Genomic DNA, 21,049 nt, shown 5'->3' on the forward strand with positions numbered 1-21,049 from the left:
TTTGAACATGTTTTGCATATTCCTGTATATTTGTGTAAATTATTAGATTAATAACGTTATCGTTGCTCTTTGCGACTGTCGATTACTCTTGAAAGATTTTCTAATAGAATTTGGGCTTTTTTTTTTGCTCAAAAACAGTTTTGTGTCAGGATTTTTTGCATTTTCAGATACTTCATCGTATTTGTTTTTGTTTACACCTTTAAGTGCACGTGATAAAGATGTTCAGTGACAATAACTACAGCAATATAAATAACAACAACGATAATAATAAACAAGAAGTAACCGGCCAATCCAGAGATTTTATATGACAGCCTAATAGGAAGCAAATAAAATGATAATGGGTTTTCCATGGTGTCTTAAGGGTCTGCTGCTTTTATCTTAATGAGAGTATATCTCCTTTTCCGACAAGGATGAAACGAAATAATTCATTTGCAGTTATTATAATCAGCGATATAACGCGATAAGGGAATCCTATAATTCAAATTCGAATTAATAAATTTTTATCACCGTACGATTCGTCGAATGTAGTCGAAACTTCCTTCGTCTTGATAAAACCGAACACTCTCTTTTCGAAGCAAATTAGCCCGGTTCTTTTTAAACGCTCGTTGCTATCGTTCCAGATCCTGATAATAATCTTTCGTATCGATCGATTGGGCCATAGGGGGCTGAAATTTATTCGGGATTATTTATTTAGAATTTCCAGAACAATCGTGCAACGTATGACATGCAACGTGTCGACGTTTCGACCTCGTGGTTGGGTCGCTATCAGGAATTGCATGAATTATTTTGATACCAAATATATTTCTAGGTGTGTACAATGTTTTTCTCTTATATTAAGTCGAACAATTTTTTTGCTGACTATATATTTTAATGGAGGATTCCAGAGGCCAAAATAACACGAAAATCAGGAATACCAATTTGGTGACTGAGGCTTCGTTAAAAAGTTATTAAAAAATTAAATTAAAAAATTTCTGCCTGGAAAAATTATTTTCGGCTGCGAGTGTCAATTACAATCATTTTTGGTCGTTACACATACCCCCGAAATACTACACACTTTCGAGAAAAAAATTCCTTACCGAAAATGTAATGTCTGATCGTGAAAGAATGATTCCCTCTCAAATTTCATGTGTTTCAAATCGTTCTGAAAAAATTATTTTCAGTTGCGGGGGTCAATTACAATCATTTTTTGTAAATAGACATATCCCCGAAATCCTGTGCATTTTCGAGAAAAAAATTCAGTTCGGGTGGAACTTTAAATGTTAATAACTTTTTAACGAAGTCTCCATCAACAAATTGGTATTCTCAATTTTCGTCTTATTTTGGCCCCTAGGATCTTCCATTAAAATTTTTACCAGGGGTGGCCGAACACCCTGTATATACATATACAATAACATGTTTAAATATCCATCTAATAGTATTCATGTTATAATGTTAAAAAACGTGGAAAGCGATCCAATTTAAGCAGCACTATCTCACTTCAGAGCTTCGTTTCGTTTGAAATAAAAAAACAAATAACATTTTGAAACGACAAATTATTTCTCTGGGTCTTCTTAGACCCATATCTCACATTTTTCAATACTTATATATTTAAACGAACCCATAATAACATAATATTTGTTTCACTCATTTGTTAGAAGACAGAATGATCCTAATTTAGTTCTGAATACTTTTCTGTCTTATTGAAAGAATTTTACTGCACCCTTGCTATTAAAATACCAATGAAATATAAATATAAACAGTCACAGAGTGCATAGAAAATACCAGAAACATTAACGTTCTAAAAAATAGAGGGTAGGAACGAATGTAAAGTTTCATCCGGGTCGAAAGAGACCCGTCATCCGCAGTGCTAGCGTTAAGTACCAAAAATTGATCGAGTTTGAACATAACTGGAGTCTATAGTCGCGAAATTGTACGGAGAAGCCCTAATTAATAGACGTGGTATTAAACGCGCGGATCCACCGATCGCAATTTATGCCTCTTATAAATCAAGTTAAGCGACGTGCACGAAACCCATGAAATCCGCGTCGAAGGTGGTAGTTAAGTTGCGGTTTGATTGACGGAAGCCAGCAAATAGGAGCGTCGCCTATCCGTGGTATGTCATAGAGAGGTCTCGGTACTCCCGCTAGCCAATGTCTCATCCACATACGCGTACCAGAATTCTTAAACAAATCATAAATCAGTTTTCACTTGGTAAACACCGTGAAATCCATTTCACGCGCGTTGTTTCATAAAAAGAAGAGCGCCAGGCCTTCCAGTCATCGATATTAACCATTCCATCGCAAATACCTCGCTAAACATCTAGTATTCGACCCCATACAGATATACAGGGTGTATAGTACGTGGGACTAGATTCTACACATGAAAACAATAAAACAAAGTCCACGTAAATTCATATATTCGATCTTGTTTTCGAGTTATGGCGAGTTTCTTCTTTAACACATTGTATTTATTCACGTTCACAACAAAATTTTATCATCGACTGTCATACCGTTTCCATTTGACATTCGTTATTAATGTGAGCAAAAGGAACAATAAAACAACTTATTTACACAACGAAGCCACGACATAAACACCGTGAACAATTAAAAACACGCTAATATACGCGAATTGGTTTCTCCCTTGGGTCTCTCTTGCTCTCACTTGATTACGTTTTCTCTCTGTCAATCACTTCAGTAATCTCTCGTTTCTTAATTCGTTACATAGATTGCTCGTTCACTGTCTAAATCATCACACGCATATTACACTCTGTCACGTTTACTTCCAAACATGAAACTACAACTACAGAACTACAAACTACGAAACTACACTGAAACATGGCCACGACACACATTGTTTTCCCATCGCTCTCATCCCTTCCATACAAGCAACGTTCACTTTCATATCTTCTCAACACACACACAATCTGTAGACTCCCACTGTGTTCGTGGAAGGTTCCATACTATTTACAACACTTGAATTTATTTACAATATTTACATAGGTGCTAACAGTTTAATTTTCAATGTCCTCGGTTCGATTTTAATTTGTAACGGTTTTTATGGTGTTCTTGTAGTGTTCATACTTGTTCTCGCTCTAAAAACTCATGCCCCGCGATTTTACACACATTCAAAAATAGGTGGAGATTTGGAATCGCCAGTCAAACCCCTGCCCATCCCTCGTGGGCTAGTCCTCAGACATTCGAAATCCCACCCACTGAGGGTGGTGCAGGGGTAGGTGTCCGCTGTCCCCAGGGGCAGGTATGGTTCCTTTATAGCACGGCAATTTGCATTATACCATAATTTACAAAAGGTTGCCAAACTGCTGATTAAGTAATTTAACTAATAAGGTGTACGCCAAATTGATATAATATTCACTAACTGAGGTCCGTTAATAAATGTTGGGAATTCCCAACGCAATCTATGACAGCCATAATTAATAGGCACTTTGTATACGTTGGATTCCAAATACAACTCGTTATAGCTCGAAAACAAGGTCTAATTGGACGTATGTTTATGTGAACTTTTTTTTATTGTTTTCCTGAATATTTGATACCCTGAATACCTGAAAGGCAGAATCGAATAATTCGTTGCAAAATTTCCTGTAAAATTAACGCGATGGTTTTCGTACGAAAGATGCCGGCTCATGGCGCAGCCACAGGTGTGCAAACCGTTCCGAAGTTTCGTTTCTGCGGTTTAAACTGATAGCTCGGGGATGATCGGGCACATCGTTGAACCGGCGCAATTAATTTTGTCATTTTGCTCGAGGAATTCTTCTCGAAAGCTGCACGTCTGTGAATAGCAATTGGATTTTATCCGTGTTTATTATTTTTCTGCAAAATGTTTGTAAGTCTGACTCGTTGCAAGCTCTGGACGACATGTTTCGTAATCATGAGGCTACTTACTCGTCTTATCTATCAAAATCAACATATTTTTACATTCATAAAACAAATCTGTTATTTCTTGTACGAGCAAATTTTGACAATGTTAAATAGTACACGTTTGAAAAATTATTTGTCAACGTCGAAGGGTGAAATAAAATTATTATAACGATTTTTTAATATCGTGGTGTTCGAAATGGCGACCCAAACGAGCGTCGAATTGCGGACTTCGGAGGCGTTAAGATGACTTTTGGCGTACGAAAATGATCCTGAAAAGTCGAGGACTTTTTGTTCATTCGAGCAGCCTCGTTATGATACCAATTGGTTCGTTTAATCGACGTTCCATTGTAGGTCTGTCGACGTATCAATCACGGCAATGCGTAACCGATTGATCCTCCATCTGCTTCCATTGTTCGCGATACACGAATTTCTCGCCGTAATCGATCGATCTCTGTGAGCGTTCCCACGATGACTTTGTAACTTATTAATTAGGCGTGGTTTTAACCTGTGGACCGTCTCCCTTTTTCTTTAACGAGTCTTCTGCGATTTAAAAATTTCAAACAGGCGTCGCGGGGTTTATTTCGCGAAACTTCGATCGATCCTCCTTTTCTTGTCGCTTGTATTTTACAAAATTAATCGGAATCGAAGTTCGTACTCGTGAATAAACGATGTCTACTCGTGGTCGGATTCCTTACGATAATTTTAATAACTTATAAATGTCCTTCGACCTTGTTTTTTTATTTCTTGAAATTTTAAGAAGGTATTTTACTTTAGATTTGTTTGGAATTTTTTTAAGGAAAAACGGTAAAGTATTTTTGTATGAAGTTCGAATAGATATATTTAGATCTATGTTCGAAGAATATCCACAATTTTTTTCGTAGAAAAATATTCAATATTTCAGAAGTTACGGTAATCTTAGTAAAGGAAAATAATTTGAAGGTGTTAATTTTCCGAATAGCAGGGTATCGACAGAAATAATAAGTTAATAATTTGTCGTATGTAATATTTACTCGCGTTAGTACGACGTCGGTTAGACAACTTGCCCTAACAACATTATGGCAACTTCGTGCAACAGTCCATTGGCACTTGGGACCACAGCTACCTGATTTGTTGAAGTAGATTAAATCATAATAATGGTTTAGCTATTAGTAGACTAGTTATGCTCGCGTAGATGCATATATTTCCGGAAAACTGATTCTACAAAGGGCTGTGGATAATACATTTTTCATTTTACATATTTTACATAACGCACATGTTAAACGATGCAATGTTGAATCGAGGCAATCGAGGCTTCTTTAAAAAAGTTATTAAAAAATTAAATTAAAAAATTTCAAATCGTTCTAAAAAAATTATTTTCTGTTGCAGGGCTCAATTTCAATCATTTTTTGTGAATAGACATAACCCTAAATTCCTACACACTTTCGAGAAAAAAATTCATGTAGGTACTGAAATTTTCCGGCGAAATTAAAAAATTTCAAATTGTTCTAAAAAAATTATTTTTAATTGCAGGGATCAATTACAATCATTTTTGGTGAATAGACATACCCCCAAATTTCTACGCACTTTCGAGAAAAAAATTCCTTACCGAAAATATAATTTCAGGCCAGAAATGTTACCCCCTCATGCGAATCTTTAAAATGTCATAACTCCTGAACGGATTGGACGATTTTAATGTTTAAAAAAGCAAACTACGCGTATTTTGATGGAGAATATGAGGAAATTCCAAAAATATTCGGAAAGTTAATCCTTGACACCGCAAAATGAGAAAAACCCTATAGCAATGGTCCAATTTTCAAACGGCCATAATTCACACAATAATGAATATATTTTAATGAAACTTTTTTTTGAAGTAGAGCTCGTGGGTACCTACAAAAAAGTATTAGACAATTTTTCTGTAGGGCGTCAAACAGAATTACTATGAATAAAAAACGAATTTTTAAGAAAAATCGACAGAGGGTAGGTGCCTAAATTTTTCGACGAAAAAAAAAATTTCAAATCGTTCTGCAAAAATTATTTTCGATTGCAGGGATCAATTACAATCATTTTTGGTCAATATACATACCCCTGAAATCCTGCGCACTTTCGAGAAAAAAATTCTTTACCGAAAATATACTGTGAAATGTTTCTAACTTTTTAACGAAGTCTCAATCAACAAATTAGTATTCTTGATTTTCGTCTTATTTTAGCCTCTACATTAGCCATACATCAGCACTAAACATTTTTCTAGAAGTTTGTTTGGCTAGTTATGTATGGCAATTTTATAACAAAGATGTTGAAACTGTTAAGTTTCCTCCGATTTCTTTTTGGTTTTCATGGAAAAGCTTTCTGTATAAAGGTTTCCAAACTATTAACGCTGCGACTGCAATAATCTGACGGTCGATTGACATTCTTGGATAAGTGTCCCTGACGAGCACGTATCACACAACGACGAATAGCACTATGATTTGGATGTCGTTGATCTATGTATATGTCTTTCACGATTCCACCGCGTTTGCAATTTCCACGGTATTCTCCTAAAATCAAAATTATGTCAATGACGTCACTCGAAGTGTAATCTGCCATTTTAATAATCTTATCCCAGGTGACCTGTACGATTCGATGAAACTTTGCACAAACGTTCGTTAGACCTAAGAATTTAGCCACAATTGCAGATAGAAACAAATAGTTGAAACGAAAGTTGTGTCATGAAAAAATCGTTTTTCTTTTTACGAAAATGAACCCTTCTTTCTTTTAGAGAGATTCGTAAAAAATGAATTATTTTCGACAAACCCATTATATACAGAGTGTTCAAAACGAAGGATCCAAGTCGTTCAAGGTTTATATTACTCATTGAGAGGAGTAAAAGTTATTTGATCAACGTGAGTCTTAAAATAAATTCTGTAAAAATCTAAAAATTTGTTTTCACTTTTGTGAAAGATGATCGATGAGTTCCCCATCCATTTCAATACACGACTGACATTGATCGACGTACATTTTTAAATACTCGTTCCGTGTATTCTATTGTAACATATGGCACTTTCTATTCTTTGTCGCAACTCCATCAATTTATTCATTGTTGATCCAGAGTCTTCGTGAAGCATTTAATTCGTTAAGTTTCACTTTCCCTTTTGCAGTTTCTAATTTTAAAAAATTTATTTCTGCATGACTGAATGGATGATCTAATATATGTAACAATACTAATTTGTAAATATTTATACAACCATAAGATGCTATATGTTACACAAGTTATACTAAAAAAAAAAAATTCTGAAAGGACCAAAAAAATGGAACTCCAGATCTGGTCTTATCGTTCAATATCATATAATTCAGTCGATCTTGATTACTTTTTCTCGAAAAAAATTATAAACGTTCCTAGAGCATAAATAAATATGTAGGCTAAGTATTAAAATTTATAAACTAATACTTTATTTATAAACAAATAATCTCTGAAAGGACGAAAAAAATGAGACTCCAGATCTAGTCTTCCTGTTCAATGACATATAATTCATTCAATTTTTATTACTTTTTCTCGAAAAAAATTATGAAAGTTTCTAGGGTATAAGTAAATATGTACGCAAAGTGTCAAAGTTTATAAGCTAATATTTTATTTATAAAAAAATAATCTTTGAAAGGACCAAAAAAAAGGGACCTCAAATCTGGTCTTCTCGTTACTTGACATATAATTCAGTCAATTTTGATTACGTTCACTCGAAAAAAATTATGTTCATTTCTAAAGCATAAATAAATATGTAGGCTAAGTAATAAAGTTTATAAACTAATACTTTATTTATAAAAAAATAATCTCTGAAAGGACCAAAAAAATGGGATGCCAGATCTAGTCTGCCTGTTCAATGACATATAATTCACTCAATTTTTATTACTTTTTCTCGAAAAAAATTATGAACGTTCCTAGAGCATAAGTGAATATGTACGCAAAGTGTCAAAGTTTATAAGTTAATACTTTATTTATAAAAAAATAATCTCTGAAAGGACCAAAAAAATGGAACTCCAGGTCTGGTCTTCTCGTTCAATATTATATAATTCAGTCAATTTTGATTACGTTTGCTCGAAAAAAATTATGAACATTCTTAGAGCATAAGTAAATATGTACGCAAAGTGTCAAGGTTTATAAACTAATATTTTATTTATAAAAAAATAATCTCTGAAAGGACCAAAAAAATGAGATTCCAGATCAAGTCTTCCTGTTCAATGACATATAATTCAGTCAATTTTGATTACTTTTTCTCGAAAAAAATTATGAACGTTCCTAGAGCATAAATAAATATGTAGGCTAAGTATTAAAATTTATAAACTAATACTTTATTTATAAAAAAAATAATCTCTGAAAGGATAAAAAAAATGAGATTCCAGATCTAGTCTTCCTGTTCAATGACATATAATTCTCTCAATTTTTATTACTTTTCCTCGAAAAAAATTATGAACGTTCCTAGAGCATAAGTAAATATGTACGCAAAGTGTCAAAGTTTATAAACGTGTGTTTTTTTTCATAAAAACAAAAATCTCTGGGAGGACCAGAAATATGAAATTCCAGAACTAGTCTTCCTGTTCAATGACATATAATTCTCTCAATTTTTATTACTTTTCCTCGAAAAAAATTATGGACGTTCCTAGAGCATAAGTAAATATGTACGCAAAGTGTCAAAGTTTATAAACGTGTGTTTTTTTTCATAAAAAAAAAAATCTCTGGGAGGACCAGAAATATGAAATTCCAGAACTAGTCTTCCTGTTCAATGACATATAATTCATTCAATTTTTATTATTTTTTCTCGAAAAAAATTATGAACGTTCCTAGAGCATAAGTGAATATGTACGCAAAGTGTCAAAGTTTATAAGCTAATACTTTTTGTTATAAAAAAATCTCTGAAGGACCAAAAAAATGAGACTCCAGATCTGGTCTTATCGTTCAATATCATATAATTCAGTCAATTTTGATTACGTTTGCTCGAAAAAAATTATGAACATTCTTAGAGTATAAGTAAATATGTACGCAAAGTGTCAAAGTTTATAAACTAATATTTTATTTATAAAAAAATAATCTCTGAAAGGACCAAAAAAATGAGATTCCAGATCTAGTCTTCCTGTTCAATGACATATAATTCTCTCAATTTTTATTACTTTTCCTCGAAAAAAATTATGAACGTTCCTAGAGCATAAGTAAATATGTACGCAAAGTGTCAAAGTTTATAAACGTGTGTTTTTTTTCATAAAAACAAAAATCTCTGGGAGGACCAGAAATATGAAATTCCAGAACTAGTCTTCCTGTTCAATGACATATAATTCTCTCAATTTTTATTACTTTTCCTCGAAAAAAATTATGGACGTTCCTAGAGCATAAGTAAATATGTACGCAAAGTGTCAAAGTTTATAAACGTGTGTTTTTTTTCATAAAAAAAAAAATCTCTGGGAGGACCAGAAATATGAAATTCCAGAACTAGTCTTCCTGTTCAATGACATATAATTCATTCAATTTTTATTATTTTTTCTCGAAAAAAATTATGAACGTTCCTAGAGCATAAGTGAATATGTACGCAAAGTGTCAAAGTTTATAAGCTAATACTTTTTGTTATAAAAAAATCTTTGATGGACCAAAAAAATGAAACTCCAGAATGTGGGTTGAATCTGGCCGGGAAAGTAGTCGATTTTAAATAGGTAGCATCGATGGGACGCACGATTAGAGCACGTGGTGGTTTTTGCGCGACGAAGGAGCCTAGTGGACGTAGCTTAAGAGGCCGATCTGCGCAAGCACAGGTACAAGTTCGAGGGTATAAAGAGGAGAAGCCCGAGCCCGCTGCGCGCACTTTGTGCTTCATCTGTCCGTCATTCACGTCGCACGTTCGCTGTTTCGCGGTGGTTTGCTCGTTTTTTTCATTTCCACCTGCGTTCCCGATCGCTACACAGGAAACTATTCGCTTCCCTGCCACCCTTTACGCTCCGTGGACTCAGCCTAGGCTCGCTCGACCCACGCAGGTAGGTGCGAAGAATTTTTAATAATTTTACATTTCTTTTTTTTCTTTTCTTTATTCGACTGGAGGGAAAAATGTTCACTCGATATATCCGCGGCGTTGTAATTTATCTCTGAGCCGAAGTGACGGGAGCAGACACGATTTCTGATATCGAGCCTCGAATGGATCAGTGCAAGTGCGATCACAGTGATCAGATTGGTTCTGATAAATTTTTTTGGCTTGTGGCGATGTCGAGACGATCGGAGGAAGTGAACTGGCGATTTTGCGGTTGGCAAAGTTTGTTAAAATGAATCTTTATGTATTTATCTTCGCGAACGAAAATTTAAACGAAGCTCAGAATTAATAGAGAAACGTTCCAAACCTGTGGTGATTCGAAATTCTCGCTTGTTTAATTATTTTACACGTTTCGTTGGAAAGGAATTTTTCGTACCGTGCGAGAATGATAATTTTAAAAAGTGATTGTTTGGACTACGAATGAAAAATTGAGATAGGTTTCACTCTGTTTGAAATTTCGTGGCGATTGGAATTAATTTTTAAATTACATTTATATAATTTATTTCAATTTGATAATATTCTATGCGCGAGAAGAGTATGTTAGAGAAATTCCAGTCGTTTCTTGAAGTCCTTTCTGAACAAGTAGATTCGATAAGCCAGTTACGTTCGACCACATTCCATTTAATTTAAGTGTGCAATTGGTTAATTGTAGTTTGCATCATTAAGTCGAGAAATCATGTATGTTACACGATTGTCGTCTTTATCAATATTACTTCTTAAAGCTCGAATACAGAATCCATCGACAAACCCAGTTATTTTAACGAATTTATAATTCGTATTTTATGTTATACTTCTGCAACAGTCAGGGCAAAATATACTATTATATTTTATTTGCGTCGAATGCATTCTGAATCTTTTAATTTATTTTAAAAAATAAGCAGTTTCAAAAAATAAAAGCAAATTGTACACAACACATTATAATATTTTAATTTGTGTTATTTATGACAACTGTCAACATATGGAAAGATTATATACGAATAGTTCAGATTTCTTGTTTCAAACATCAATATGGAAATAAATAAAATAAATGTGAAAGAAATGCATTTTCACACAGTTTCAAGAAATAATATAAAATAAATAAATATTAAGAGTGAAAGAGTCACTGAATCATTAAATAGACGTTCAGATACAAATTTTGTCTAACATAGACTAAAATGGATTAATATCGTTAGTGAAACGTTCGTTATAATTTAAGAAAAATATATGGTAAACAATTTACTGTAATTTAAAAGTTTTTATAAAATAGGACAAATTGTACTGAATTTCAATATTTAATGTTCTCTACTTTAATATATTCTTTTTCAACGTAACTTGTATTTGTGAATAAAACTACAAAGAATTGTAATAATATTAAAATTAATAAAACTGTTCGTTGCATTACAGAAAATCTTATTTTCAGATAGAAATTCTGAAGTCAGTAAATTGACTTTCAGATAGAAATTGTGTCTAATAAACATAGACCAAAATGGATTAAAATTATTAGTGAAATCATTGCTGTAATTTAAAGGTTTTTATAAAATGGAAGAAATTGTATTGAATTTCAATATTTAATATCCTCTACTTTAATATATTCTTTTTCAACGTAACTTGTATTTGTGAATAAAACTACAAAGAATTGTAATAATATTAAAATTAATAAAACTGTTCGTTGCATTACAGAAAATCTTATTTTTAAATAGAAATTCTGAAGTCAGTAAATTGACTTTTAGATAGAAATTTTGTCTAACTAAATAAACATACACCAAAATGAATAAAAATCATTAATGAAATCATTACTGTAATTTAAAGGTTTTTATAAAATAGAAGAAATTGTATTGAATTTCAATATTTAATATCCTCTACTTTAATATGTTCTTTTTCAACGTAACTTGTATTTGTAAATAAAACTACAAAGAATTGTAATAATATTAACATTAATAAAAGAGTTCATTGCAGAAAATCTTATTCTCAGATAGAAATTCTGAAGTCAGTAAATTGACTTTCAGATAGAAATTTTGTCTAACTAAATAAACATAGACCAAAATGGATTAAAATCATTAGTGAAATCATTACTGTAATTTAAAAGTTTATATAAAGTAAAACAAATTGTACTGAATTTCAATATTAAATGTCCTCTACTTTAATATATTCTTTTTCAACGTAACTTGTATTTGCGAATAAAATTACAAAGAATTGTAATAATATTAACGTTAATAAAAGAGTTCATTGCAGAAAATCTTATTCTCAGATAGAAATTCTGAAGTCAGTAAATAAACTTTCAGATAAAAATTTTGTCCAACAAAAAAAAAATTTTGTCTAATAAACATAGACCAAAATGGATTAAAATTATTAGTGAAATCATTACTGTAATTTAAAGGTTTATATAAAGTAAAACAAATTGTACTGAATTTCAATATTAAGTGCCCTCTACTTTAATATATTCTTTTCCAACGTAACTTGTATTTGTAAATAAAATTACAAAGAATTGTAATAATATTAATGTTAATAAAAGAGTTCATTGCAGAAAATCTTATTTTCAGATAGAAATTCTGAAGTCAGTAAATAGACTTTCAGATAAAAATTGTGTCTAATAAACATAGACCAAAATGGATTAAAATTATTAGTGAAATCATTACTGTAATTAAAAAGTTTATATAAAATAGAAGAAATTGTATTGAATTTCAATATTTAATATCCTCTACTTTAATATATTCTTTTTCGACGTAACTTGTATTTATGAATAAAACTACAAAGAATTGTAATAATATTAATGTTAATAAAAGAGTTCATTGCAGAAAATCTTATTTTCAGATAGAAATTCTGAAGTCAGTAAATAGACTTTCAGATAAAAATTGTGTCTAATAAACATCGACCAAAATGGATTAAAATTATTAGTGAAATCATTACTGTAATTAAAAAGTTTATATAAAATAGAAGAAATTGTATTGAATTTCAATATTAAGTGCCCTCTACTTTAATATATTCTTTTCCAACGTAACTTGTATTTGTAAATAAAACTACAAAGAATTGTAATAATATTAACGTTAATAAAAGAGTTCGTTGCATTATAGAAAATCTTATTTAAAGTTTCGTGAAGTTCTCTCCAGTAATTCGTGCTATCGGAAATACGATTGCAAAAAGCAGAAAATGATGGACCATCTACTTCTGTTGTTTCTTCGAGCCTTCAATTACAGAGTACTCTGAGTTCGATAGTTGTCTTAAGATATCGGGGGTATAGGGGAAACTTAACGTGTTTGAAAATTCCGCATACTTGGGCGTATCAGGAACTTTTACGCGAATAGCATCGCGTGAAAGCAGCCCGATCTCTTCCAGTGATTTTTTCCCCCTGACCAACGAGAACGTTGATCGATCGAGAGTATCGTACTAAACGGACCGTTAATTTTCCCAATTTTCAGATTTAATTTCCTAAACTTTACCACACCTGTGCAGAGTCGTTTAACTTTCGTTATCGTTTCGCGAATTGAAAAATCGCGCTCGCCGCGGGTGCCATTCCGTTTAATTCCGGAAACTTTCCCAGTCGCCGTCCAGCTTATTAATTTTAATACACAATCTTAAATCGCGACGTATTTGTTATGGGGAATGTTTCACCGGCGAGCTTAACGTTCCCGTAAATTATTTAAACCCGTTGGAAATTGTTTGTTTTGGCGTTCGTGCGAAAATTGGGGCATGGAATGTTATAATAATTGGCAGAAAATTTTGCGTATCGCGCTGTGTAACGTTATTTAGTAGCTGGTTAATTTGTTTTTAACAGTGTTAACCCACTAAGATTAAAGCGGAGAATTGTTTTACCCATAAATATCCATAAAATCCATAAAAATATATTTAATTGATGCTGGTTGAATTACATTAAAAGTGAGATTTTTCGAGTGTCGTAATTTACTTGAAAAGTCAGAACATGGACACGATGAATTTACCAAAGGGAGAAATATAAAATGAAAATTGAATCTTTCAATTGTAAAATGTAACATTTTTAAGGCAATACTGTGTTACGTTCTTGTCGCATTCGCTGTCACGGAATTAGATTTTCTATTTGCGTATCCTTAGTTGTTACGCATCCACGAGACTTTTATTTTGCAAACGGAGGATATTTCTATTGCATTTGGTAATAGAATACCGTTTCATACGCGGATAATAACGGAACGAGAACAATGATGTACGTGTTTTCACAATGGAAGTTATTAAACGATGATTGTCAATAAATATCAAACAGTGATATTCTGTTACGAAGTCTCCATTATCCCATTATGTCGTGGTACTGAAATAAAAGTACGCAGTTTTCTACGACATCTAATGCAGAGGAAAGCTGTCGGGACAGCTAAAGTGTTATTATTATTAGCAACAAAACAATCATCATTTTTTTTTATTAAAACACGAGCCCGGGCGAGCAATCAGTTTTTAATCAAATTAGATGTTTATACGATGAAATTGATATTTACAAGAAAATGTATACTCGGACGAAAATAGATTCCAATTATTTTTTAAATCAACGAAATAAAGATTCCGATCAAATACTCGATGTAAAATAAAATTTCAATTATTCGCCGACACCGTAGTAAACATTATCTCGTTTATTTATGGAATAAAAATAACGAAGTATTTCGAATACGTAATCATGTAACTATTTTTAAATGTGCATAAATATGTAACGAAGAGAAGCAGTTTTTTTTTGCGGCACTAAACAGAAAAGGATGATATTGCGGTAGAAAACTAAAGTATCATCATTAATTTTAATAAAACCGTAATCATAGTCTTCATTGAAATATTGGCCCAGGTGTTATTATGCTTTTAACGAAATTATATGGCCTCCATGAAAGTCGTGCAATTATGGAATAGAAGCTCAGCAACTTGTAATTATTCAGAAATTGGATGATCGATTAGAACATCTGTACAATTGTTGCGGAATTATAACAAATTGATCGAAAAACGATTATCCGAAGTTTTGCAAGAAATCCCACCGAGAAATGAATTTCGATTACAATTTAATATAATAATTCGAAATAAAATTTTAATTTCAATAAAAGCCCGGTGGCAAATAAGTGATCGTCTCAGACAATTATGAAAATATAATTGCAAGAATTAGTTGTCACGTAATCGGCCAAGAAGTTATATCGAAGTTCCAAATATGAATTTTAATTTAATTTAATATAATTATAATTAAACGAGTTGAGTAAACGATTATAACGATACAGTAATTAATAAATAATTCAATAATTTCTCGATAAATAGTTCTAAATGAAAAATATGATCAAATAAAAACAATAGTCGACAGAAAAGCGATTAAAATATAAATGCATCGTATGCAACGAACATTTAACTCTCTGTTGGATGAATTCTTTTTATTTTTCGAGAAAGGGTTTATTTAATTACTCGCATGTTCATGAATTAATTAATGTTCGAGCTGAACAATATGCAGTCAAATCTGCAGAGTTATTATATGCTGCCATGGAAAAGCATCCAGCGAAAATCCTGTAAAATTTTCAGTAAATTTTTACAGTGATTATCTCCCATTATGCTTTATTATTGCGTAACATATTTCTCAGCCGCTTGAAATAGAATTTTGACAAATTATCCAATCGTTGCGACCTTTCTTTTGATAGCCACAATCGCGTATATATAAATACATATATTTTTATCTTGCAACGAGAAAAATGACTTTGGATGACCGATCGTATCTTTGAAATACTATCTCGCGTGTGGAGATTAACATCTGTATTTAAATGGAGTACTAAGTTAATGGTCTTGCGAAAATCTACCATATATCAAATCCATATGCATCTAGGGGTGTGTACGAATTCTAAAATAATTTTATTTCAAGGTTTAATTGTTTAAAAGAGCTTCTCAAAATCTATATTTTCTCTACGAATGCTTTTTCTTAAAAACTGTCTCTGGTCGACAATTTTTTCTTTTTGTAATCTGTCTTTGAAGTCGATTTTTACGGCTAGTTATAAACCGCCATTTTGATAGGAACGTTGTGACATCGCGTACCTTAAATTCTAAAACGGGCCACCCTGTAAACACGTTTCGAGTTTCATCGCAATTGTAGCAGCAACAGAAATACACAATTTCGTTTTATTTATTCAGAGCGGGTAAAAAAAATCGCGATAAATCGGGAAATCGATTCTTCGCGTGAAAATAGATCGAAAATGTAGAATAAAGTTATTTCGTACGATGCTTCGTTTACGAGAAAACTTTGAAAAATTATGGAGTACGTTTCCCTTAAAGTGTCCGACAATTATCGATCATTTCTACTTGCATTGATCTTAATAAACGTTAATATCTATAAATATTAATGTGCAATGTAATATGCATGTGTTTCTTGTCGAGCTCAGTGTCCAGTTACTAGCTGGAAACAGTTAAAATTAAAAATACCTTCGTTAATATATAAAGAAGACAGAATAAGTGGAAATATCGAATAATGATCAGACACGTTGATCGTATCAATTTATTAAATTGATTTTCTCGAAAACGAAGCGTCCTATGGAAAAAATTTATTCTACATTTTTCGCTCATTTTTACACAAACAATCGCCCTCCGTTCTTGTTATACCACTAAATTTAACTCACATTGTTTAAATAACAATAGTTTGATCGGATGATTCTACTTATACGATAATGAGATGCTATTATTTCTATACGCATAGTTATTTGCATAACAATCAAGCCTTCCTTCATTATTTATTCGACTGAAATTTCATTCGTTTTGTTGCAAATTGATTTTTTCGAAAACGGAGTATTTTATTATGCAACTTGACCCACGTTATTTCAATAACCACAATTGGCCTAATCAGACAATCGTATTGGATACCCATAGTTATTTATACAATAATCTGTCATTTGTTTTTTTATTAGACCGCAACAGGTCTTATTTTTAACTTCATTAGAATTCCTCCTGTTGTCATGTTCTTCGTAGAATAAAGTTAACGAAGGATAAAGAAACGTCTCTTGTTCTCTCTTATAAATTTAATCCTGCATTTTTCCCGCCGTCACGATACACGAGAACGCAGTAAAGATGCGAATAGTCGATGGTTTTATGTCAGGCGGTGCAACAATTTTTTTCTCCCCTCCCGTTCCTACGGTTTTACAGTTTGAACTCGTAGTTTACGAGCACTCAGCGTCCATTGCATAGGATCCTACTGGAAAATAATAACTTGACTCCCGGACGCGCTCGTTCTCGACCGCGCGAATAAAAAGTCAAATTTGGTGGACGCGCCCTCGGGGGAAAGAAGGAGAATTGCTCTGTCCCGAACAACATTCAGAGTTAGCGAAAGTTCCTGAGCTGTAAATCGGCTTTAGCCGCTGGAACGTGCCATTTTTCCATGAATAAATAACAAATTAAAACGGAATAGAATTTTCGTCGAGTTAGGGCGGCTTTTCGAGTCGAAAAATCCCCGTTTAGGATCCTTTCTCGCGCTCGAACAAAATACTAACGACATAATAAACGAGTCTTTGATAATATTTCGACGCTGTTCGTAGTTGATGTATTTTTTATAAGATAAAAATTATGAATTGTCTCTTCTGACATTATTTTCCTGAGGGATTAATATTCTCGGAGACTTCTGTCGGAAGAAATTAATCGTTCTTTCGAAATGGATCGTCTTATAAGTATTCAACAAATTCTTTGAGAAACGTAAGCCTCTTCTTTTTCTCATGTCTGCAGTAGTTTCAGAGCTACTGGGTTAACTACTCGAAGAAAGAGAAGACACTTCTTGTCGACTTGCCTTCTCGAGCAATCATTTGTACCAGTCCATGATCATTGTTAAACACTGGCTAAGTAAGACTTTGGGTACATAACAGTGCAACTTTTAAATGGCGCACTTTCTATGCGACCGCGATTTCTTCTTTCCACGTGAAGTGGATTTTATGCGTGCTCGTTTTCTCAGAGAATTTCCCACGTGTCTTGAAACAAGTCTGAATTTATTCAAAAATTGTCGAAGAACATTTCCAATAAAAATTGAGTTTGGTTATATACAAAAATAACTTTAAAAATAGTAATTGTATGGAAAATATCGAGACATCGATTTTGTTTAATTCTCAAATTTTTAGAGCTGTCTAGAGATTCTTGATATTTTGAATTCATTCTCGTCGAACGATTAAATTTGTTTTTTTTATTAATCCTGAGTTCTTGAATCATTTTAAGATGAACTTTTCGCGGCTCTGCTACCAACTTTTTCTAGAATTTTCAAACGTTATTACTTACCTCTTATTGTAAAAGTTAGGATCGCACAAATGTGGAAAGCAGTTCTGCCGCCATATTCCTTCGGTTCGAGAATTTCTGTTTTAAAGAAACCGTGTTCCTGAAACTTTTTTTTATCTTAATATTTAACAACTACATTGTGGTTAATCGTTCTCCAGATAACGCGTACTATCTACTTAATTGTGCTCAATTTCGTACGCTTATTTTTCGAAAACAATTTCGAACATTTAACTGATCGTAACTTCTACGTTTTTCTAAAAATTTCAGTACATAGTCGAATTTTTTTCTCGAAAATGAGTAGGATTTCAGGAGTATATGTATTCACCAAAAATGATACTTATTGACCCCTACAACCGAAAATAATTTTTTCAGAACGATTTGGAACACATGAAATTTCAGGGGAATCATTCAGTCATAGTCAGATATTATATTTTCGGTAAGGAATTTTTTTCTCGCAAATGGTTAGGATTTCGAAGGTATGTCTGTTCACCAAAAATAATTGTAATTGACCCCTGTAACTAAATATAATTTTTTCAGTATCATTTGAAATTTTCTAATTTCGTCTAAAAATGTCTGTACCTACTTGAATTTTTTTCTCGAAAGTGGGTAGGATTTCAAGGGTATATGTATTCTCCAAAAATGATTGTAATTGAGCCCCGCAACTAAAAATAATTTTTTCAGAACGATTTGAAACACAGGAAATTTCAGGGGAATCATTCAGTCATGAACAGACATTATATTTTCGTTCAGGAATTTTTTTCTCGAAAGTGAGTAGGATTTCAGGGGTATGTCTATTCACCAAAAATGATTGTAATTGATCCCCGCAACCAAAAATAATTTTTCCAGAATGATTTGAAATCTTTTAATTTAATTTTCTAATAACTTTTAAACGAAGCCTCAATCAACAAATTAATATTCTTGATTTTCGTCTTATTTTGGCCTCTAGAATCTCCCATTAAAATTTGTCCCAGTTCACCTCTGAACGGTGACCACCCTGTATATTAATAACGACTTAAGTGATCAACAGGAGACAGTTTGACCAATCTGTGGATGTCGAATATTTCCACTATTTTTTTTTTTTTTTAATACGCTATCATGAAATCGGCCAGCAGAAGAAGCTAAATACTTGTATTACGTGTCTCAAGACGCGGATCCCAATGAGAATTACCAAGAAAACCATGGAAGATTTCAAGCGACTGCCTCCCGCAGTGTTCGTACCAATCGTTCCCTTGTATCTGGCTTAGCTAAACGATACACAGTGTCGTTCAATTAACTCCGGACGATGGAATCTAAAGGATTTAAGGGGAGGGAAGAGAGGTAGCCATATGACGGCAATATTCAGACGCTCATTTCTCGACGACCATTGAGGACGAGGCTTACGTCGATGCGACATTGCTGGCACGAAATTGGCCCAACATTTCGCTGATTAACAATAAGCTATCGCGTTTCCTCTGACCAACGTCATCAATTTTAATCGATGACTCCCAACGGAATCGAATTTTAACAATCGAATCTATAAATAGAAATAAATCAACGAACTTCTTATAGTTTTCGATTCGTTTAATTTTATTTAAGCCAAATAATAGACCGAGACATCGAAAATATTATAATCATTAATAATAAATATTCGACTAAAGTGAGTTTTATTAAAAATTTCAACTTAAAATAATAATCGTACACCGTTGTTCGTAATATTTTACACGCGAGTGCTGACTCAAAGGGAACTTCCATTAAATACTGTCCGACTTTGTACGATAGAGGGATTAGAAATTCTTAGTAAATACGGTCCATAATCCTGGTAGTTCCTTGTGAGATTAATACCAGTCGTAGACCCAGCTTTCCCGCCAAATTCGATCCTCTTTTTTCCCCGTGTTCTGTCTGCAAATCGGATTTTATCTACGAAAGGGTGGACCAGGGAGGGCTAAAGTTTCCTTCAATTTGCCGAAACGACGATTACAAGCGGGTCGAGTGTCGTTTAACTGCTTGGATCTGTTGAACTGCACACTAATTGCATGTACAAATATACAATTAAAGGTTCATTTGCGAGGTACCGGCTAAGATATTCGAGCGAACGTTTTGTTAATTGACTATTGGTCGGAAAGGTCGAGGAAAAGATCGTTTGTTGGTGTTTGGATTCAAAAAATTGCCCATTTTTTAGTTACAACGAAAAGTGGTAAGGACAGTTCAAGGTCGAGAAATTTTGTTCAGACGAAACGATACATTTTCTTAATTTAATTCGTGATCGAGGTTCGTAATGTGCATGGAATCGACTGTATTTCAAGGTCGTGAGAGCTCAAATACGGGGAAAAGCATTATATTTATCGACAAGAAGTTTAAATTACTTCTTGGAGAACGTTGGTTCACACGCGTTTAGTTTTTAAATTATTTTTATTCCCAACGAGAATAAAAGTAACATGGACGAGTCGAGGTTTATATATTTTATTAACAGAAAACACTAATTTCTTCTTTGCGAAGAGAAACATTCTATTTTAACGAAGAAATCGAGGAAAAGGAGACGTGTTGTTAATTTAATGTGAGTTGAATTTGTAAGGTTAGCAGTGGAAGGTCGATGAAGATTTCTATCGTTTTAGAAGATTTACCTATAAATTGGATGTCAAGTTGGATCGTTGTAGTTGAACGATAATTCGAGTAAATATCTGTTTTATCGCTGAGTGCACATCCACGATCTTCGACTTGATTTTATTCTCCGCAGCACAGCGGTACAATTTCACGGATTTATGGGTGATTGGGCAAAAAGTAACAAGCACCAAACGGAATAGAAATATAGTAGGACCCTGATTATTCGAACAGAAATTATTATAATCAAATTTATCGAAAGATTGGAAGTTGGAAATTTTACGAGAAGGGAGACATGAAATTTTTAATGAAAATTTCGGAAACTCCATTATCCTCTGTTCTAGTTTTCCAATACTTCTCACCTACGCGTGAGTCGCTCGACGTTTTATAGTATAATTTCATAGTTAA

At 32.9% G+C, this 21,049-nt stretch overlaps 1 protein-coding gene across 1 annotated transcript in view; it reads left to right on the forward strand.

Annotated features, from left to right (window-relative positions):
* Window positions 1-9,484: 9,484 nt before the first annotated feature.
* Window positions 9,485-21,049, forward strand: part of Scp2 (Sarcoplasmic calcium-binding protein 2) — an 80,519-nt gene continuing 68,954 nt past the window's right edge. Inside the window, exon 1 of the mRNA XM_076769133.1 lies at window positions 9,485-9,821. Within this exon, the coding sequence (XP_076625248.1) occupies window positions 9,513-9,821 (309 nt within the window). The 5' untranslated portion in view covers window positions 9,485-9,512. The remainder of the gene's footprint in view (window positions 9,822-21,049) is intronic.

The sequence above is a fragment of the Colletes latitarsis genome, chromosome 7, assembly GCF_051014445.1.
Source record: "Colletes latitarsis isolate SP2378_abdomen chromosome 7, iyColLati1, whole genome shotgun sequence".
NCBI classification, from domain to species: domain Eukaryota; kingdom Metazoa; phylum Arthropoda; class Insecta; order Hymenoptera; family Colletidae; genus Colletes; species Colletes latitarsis.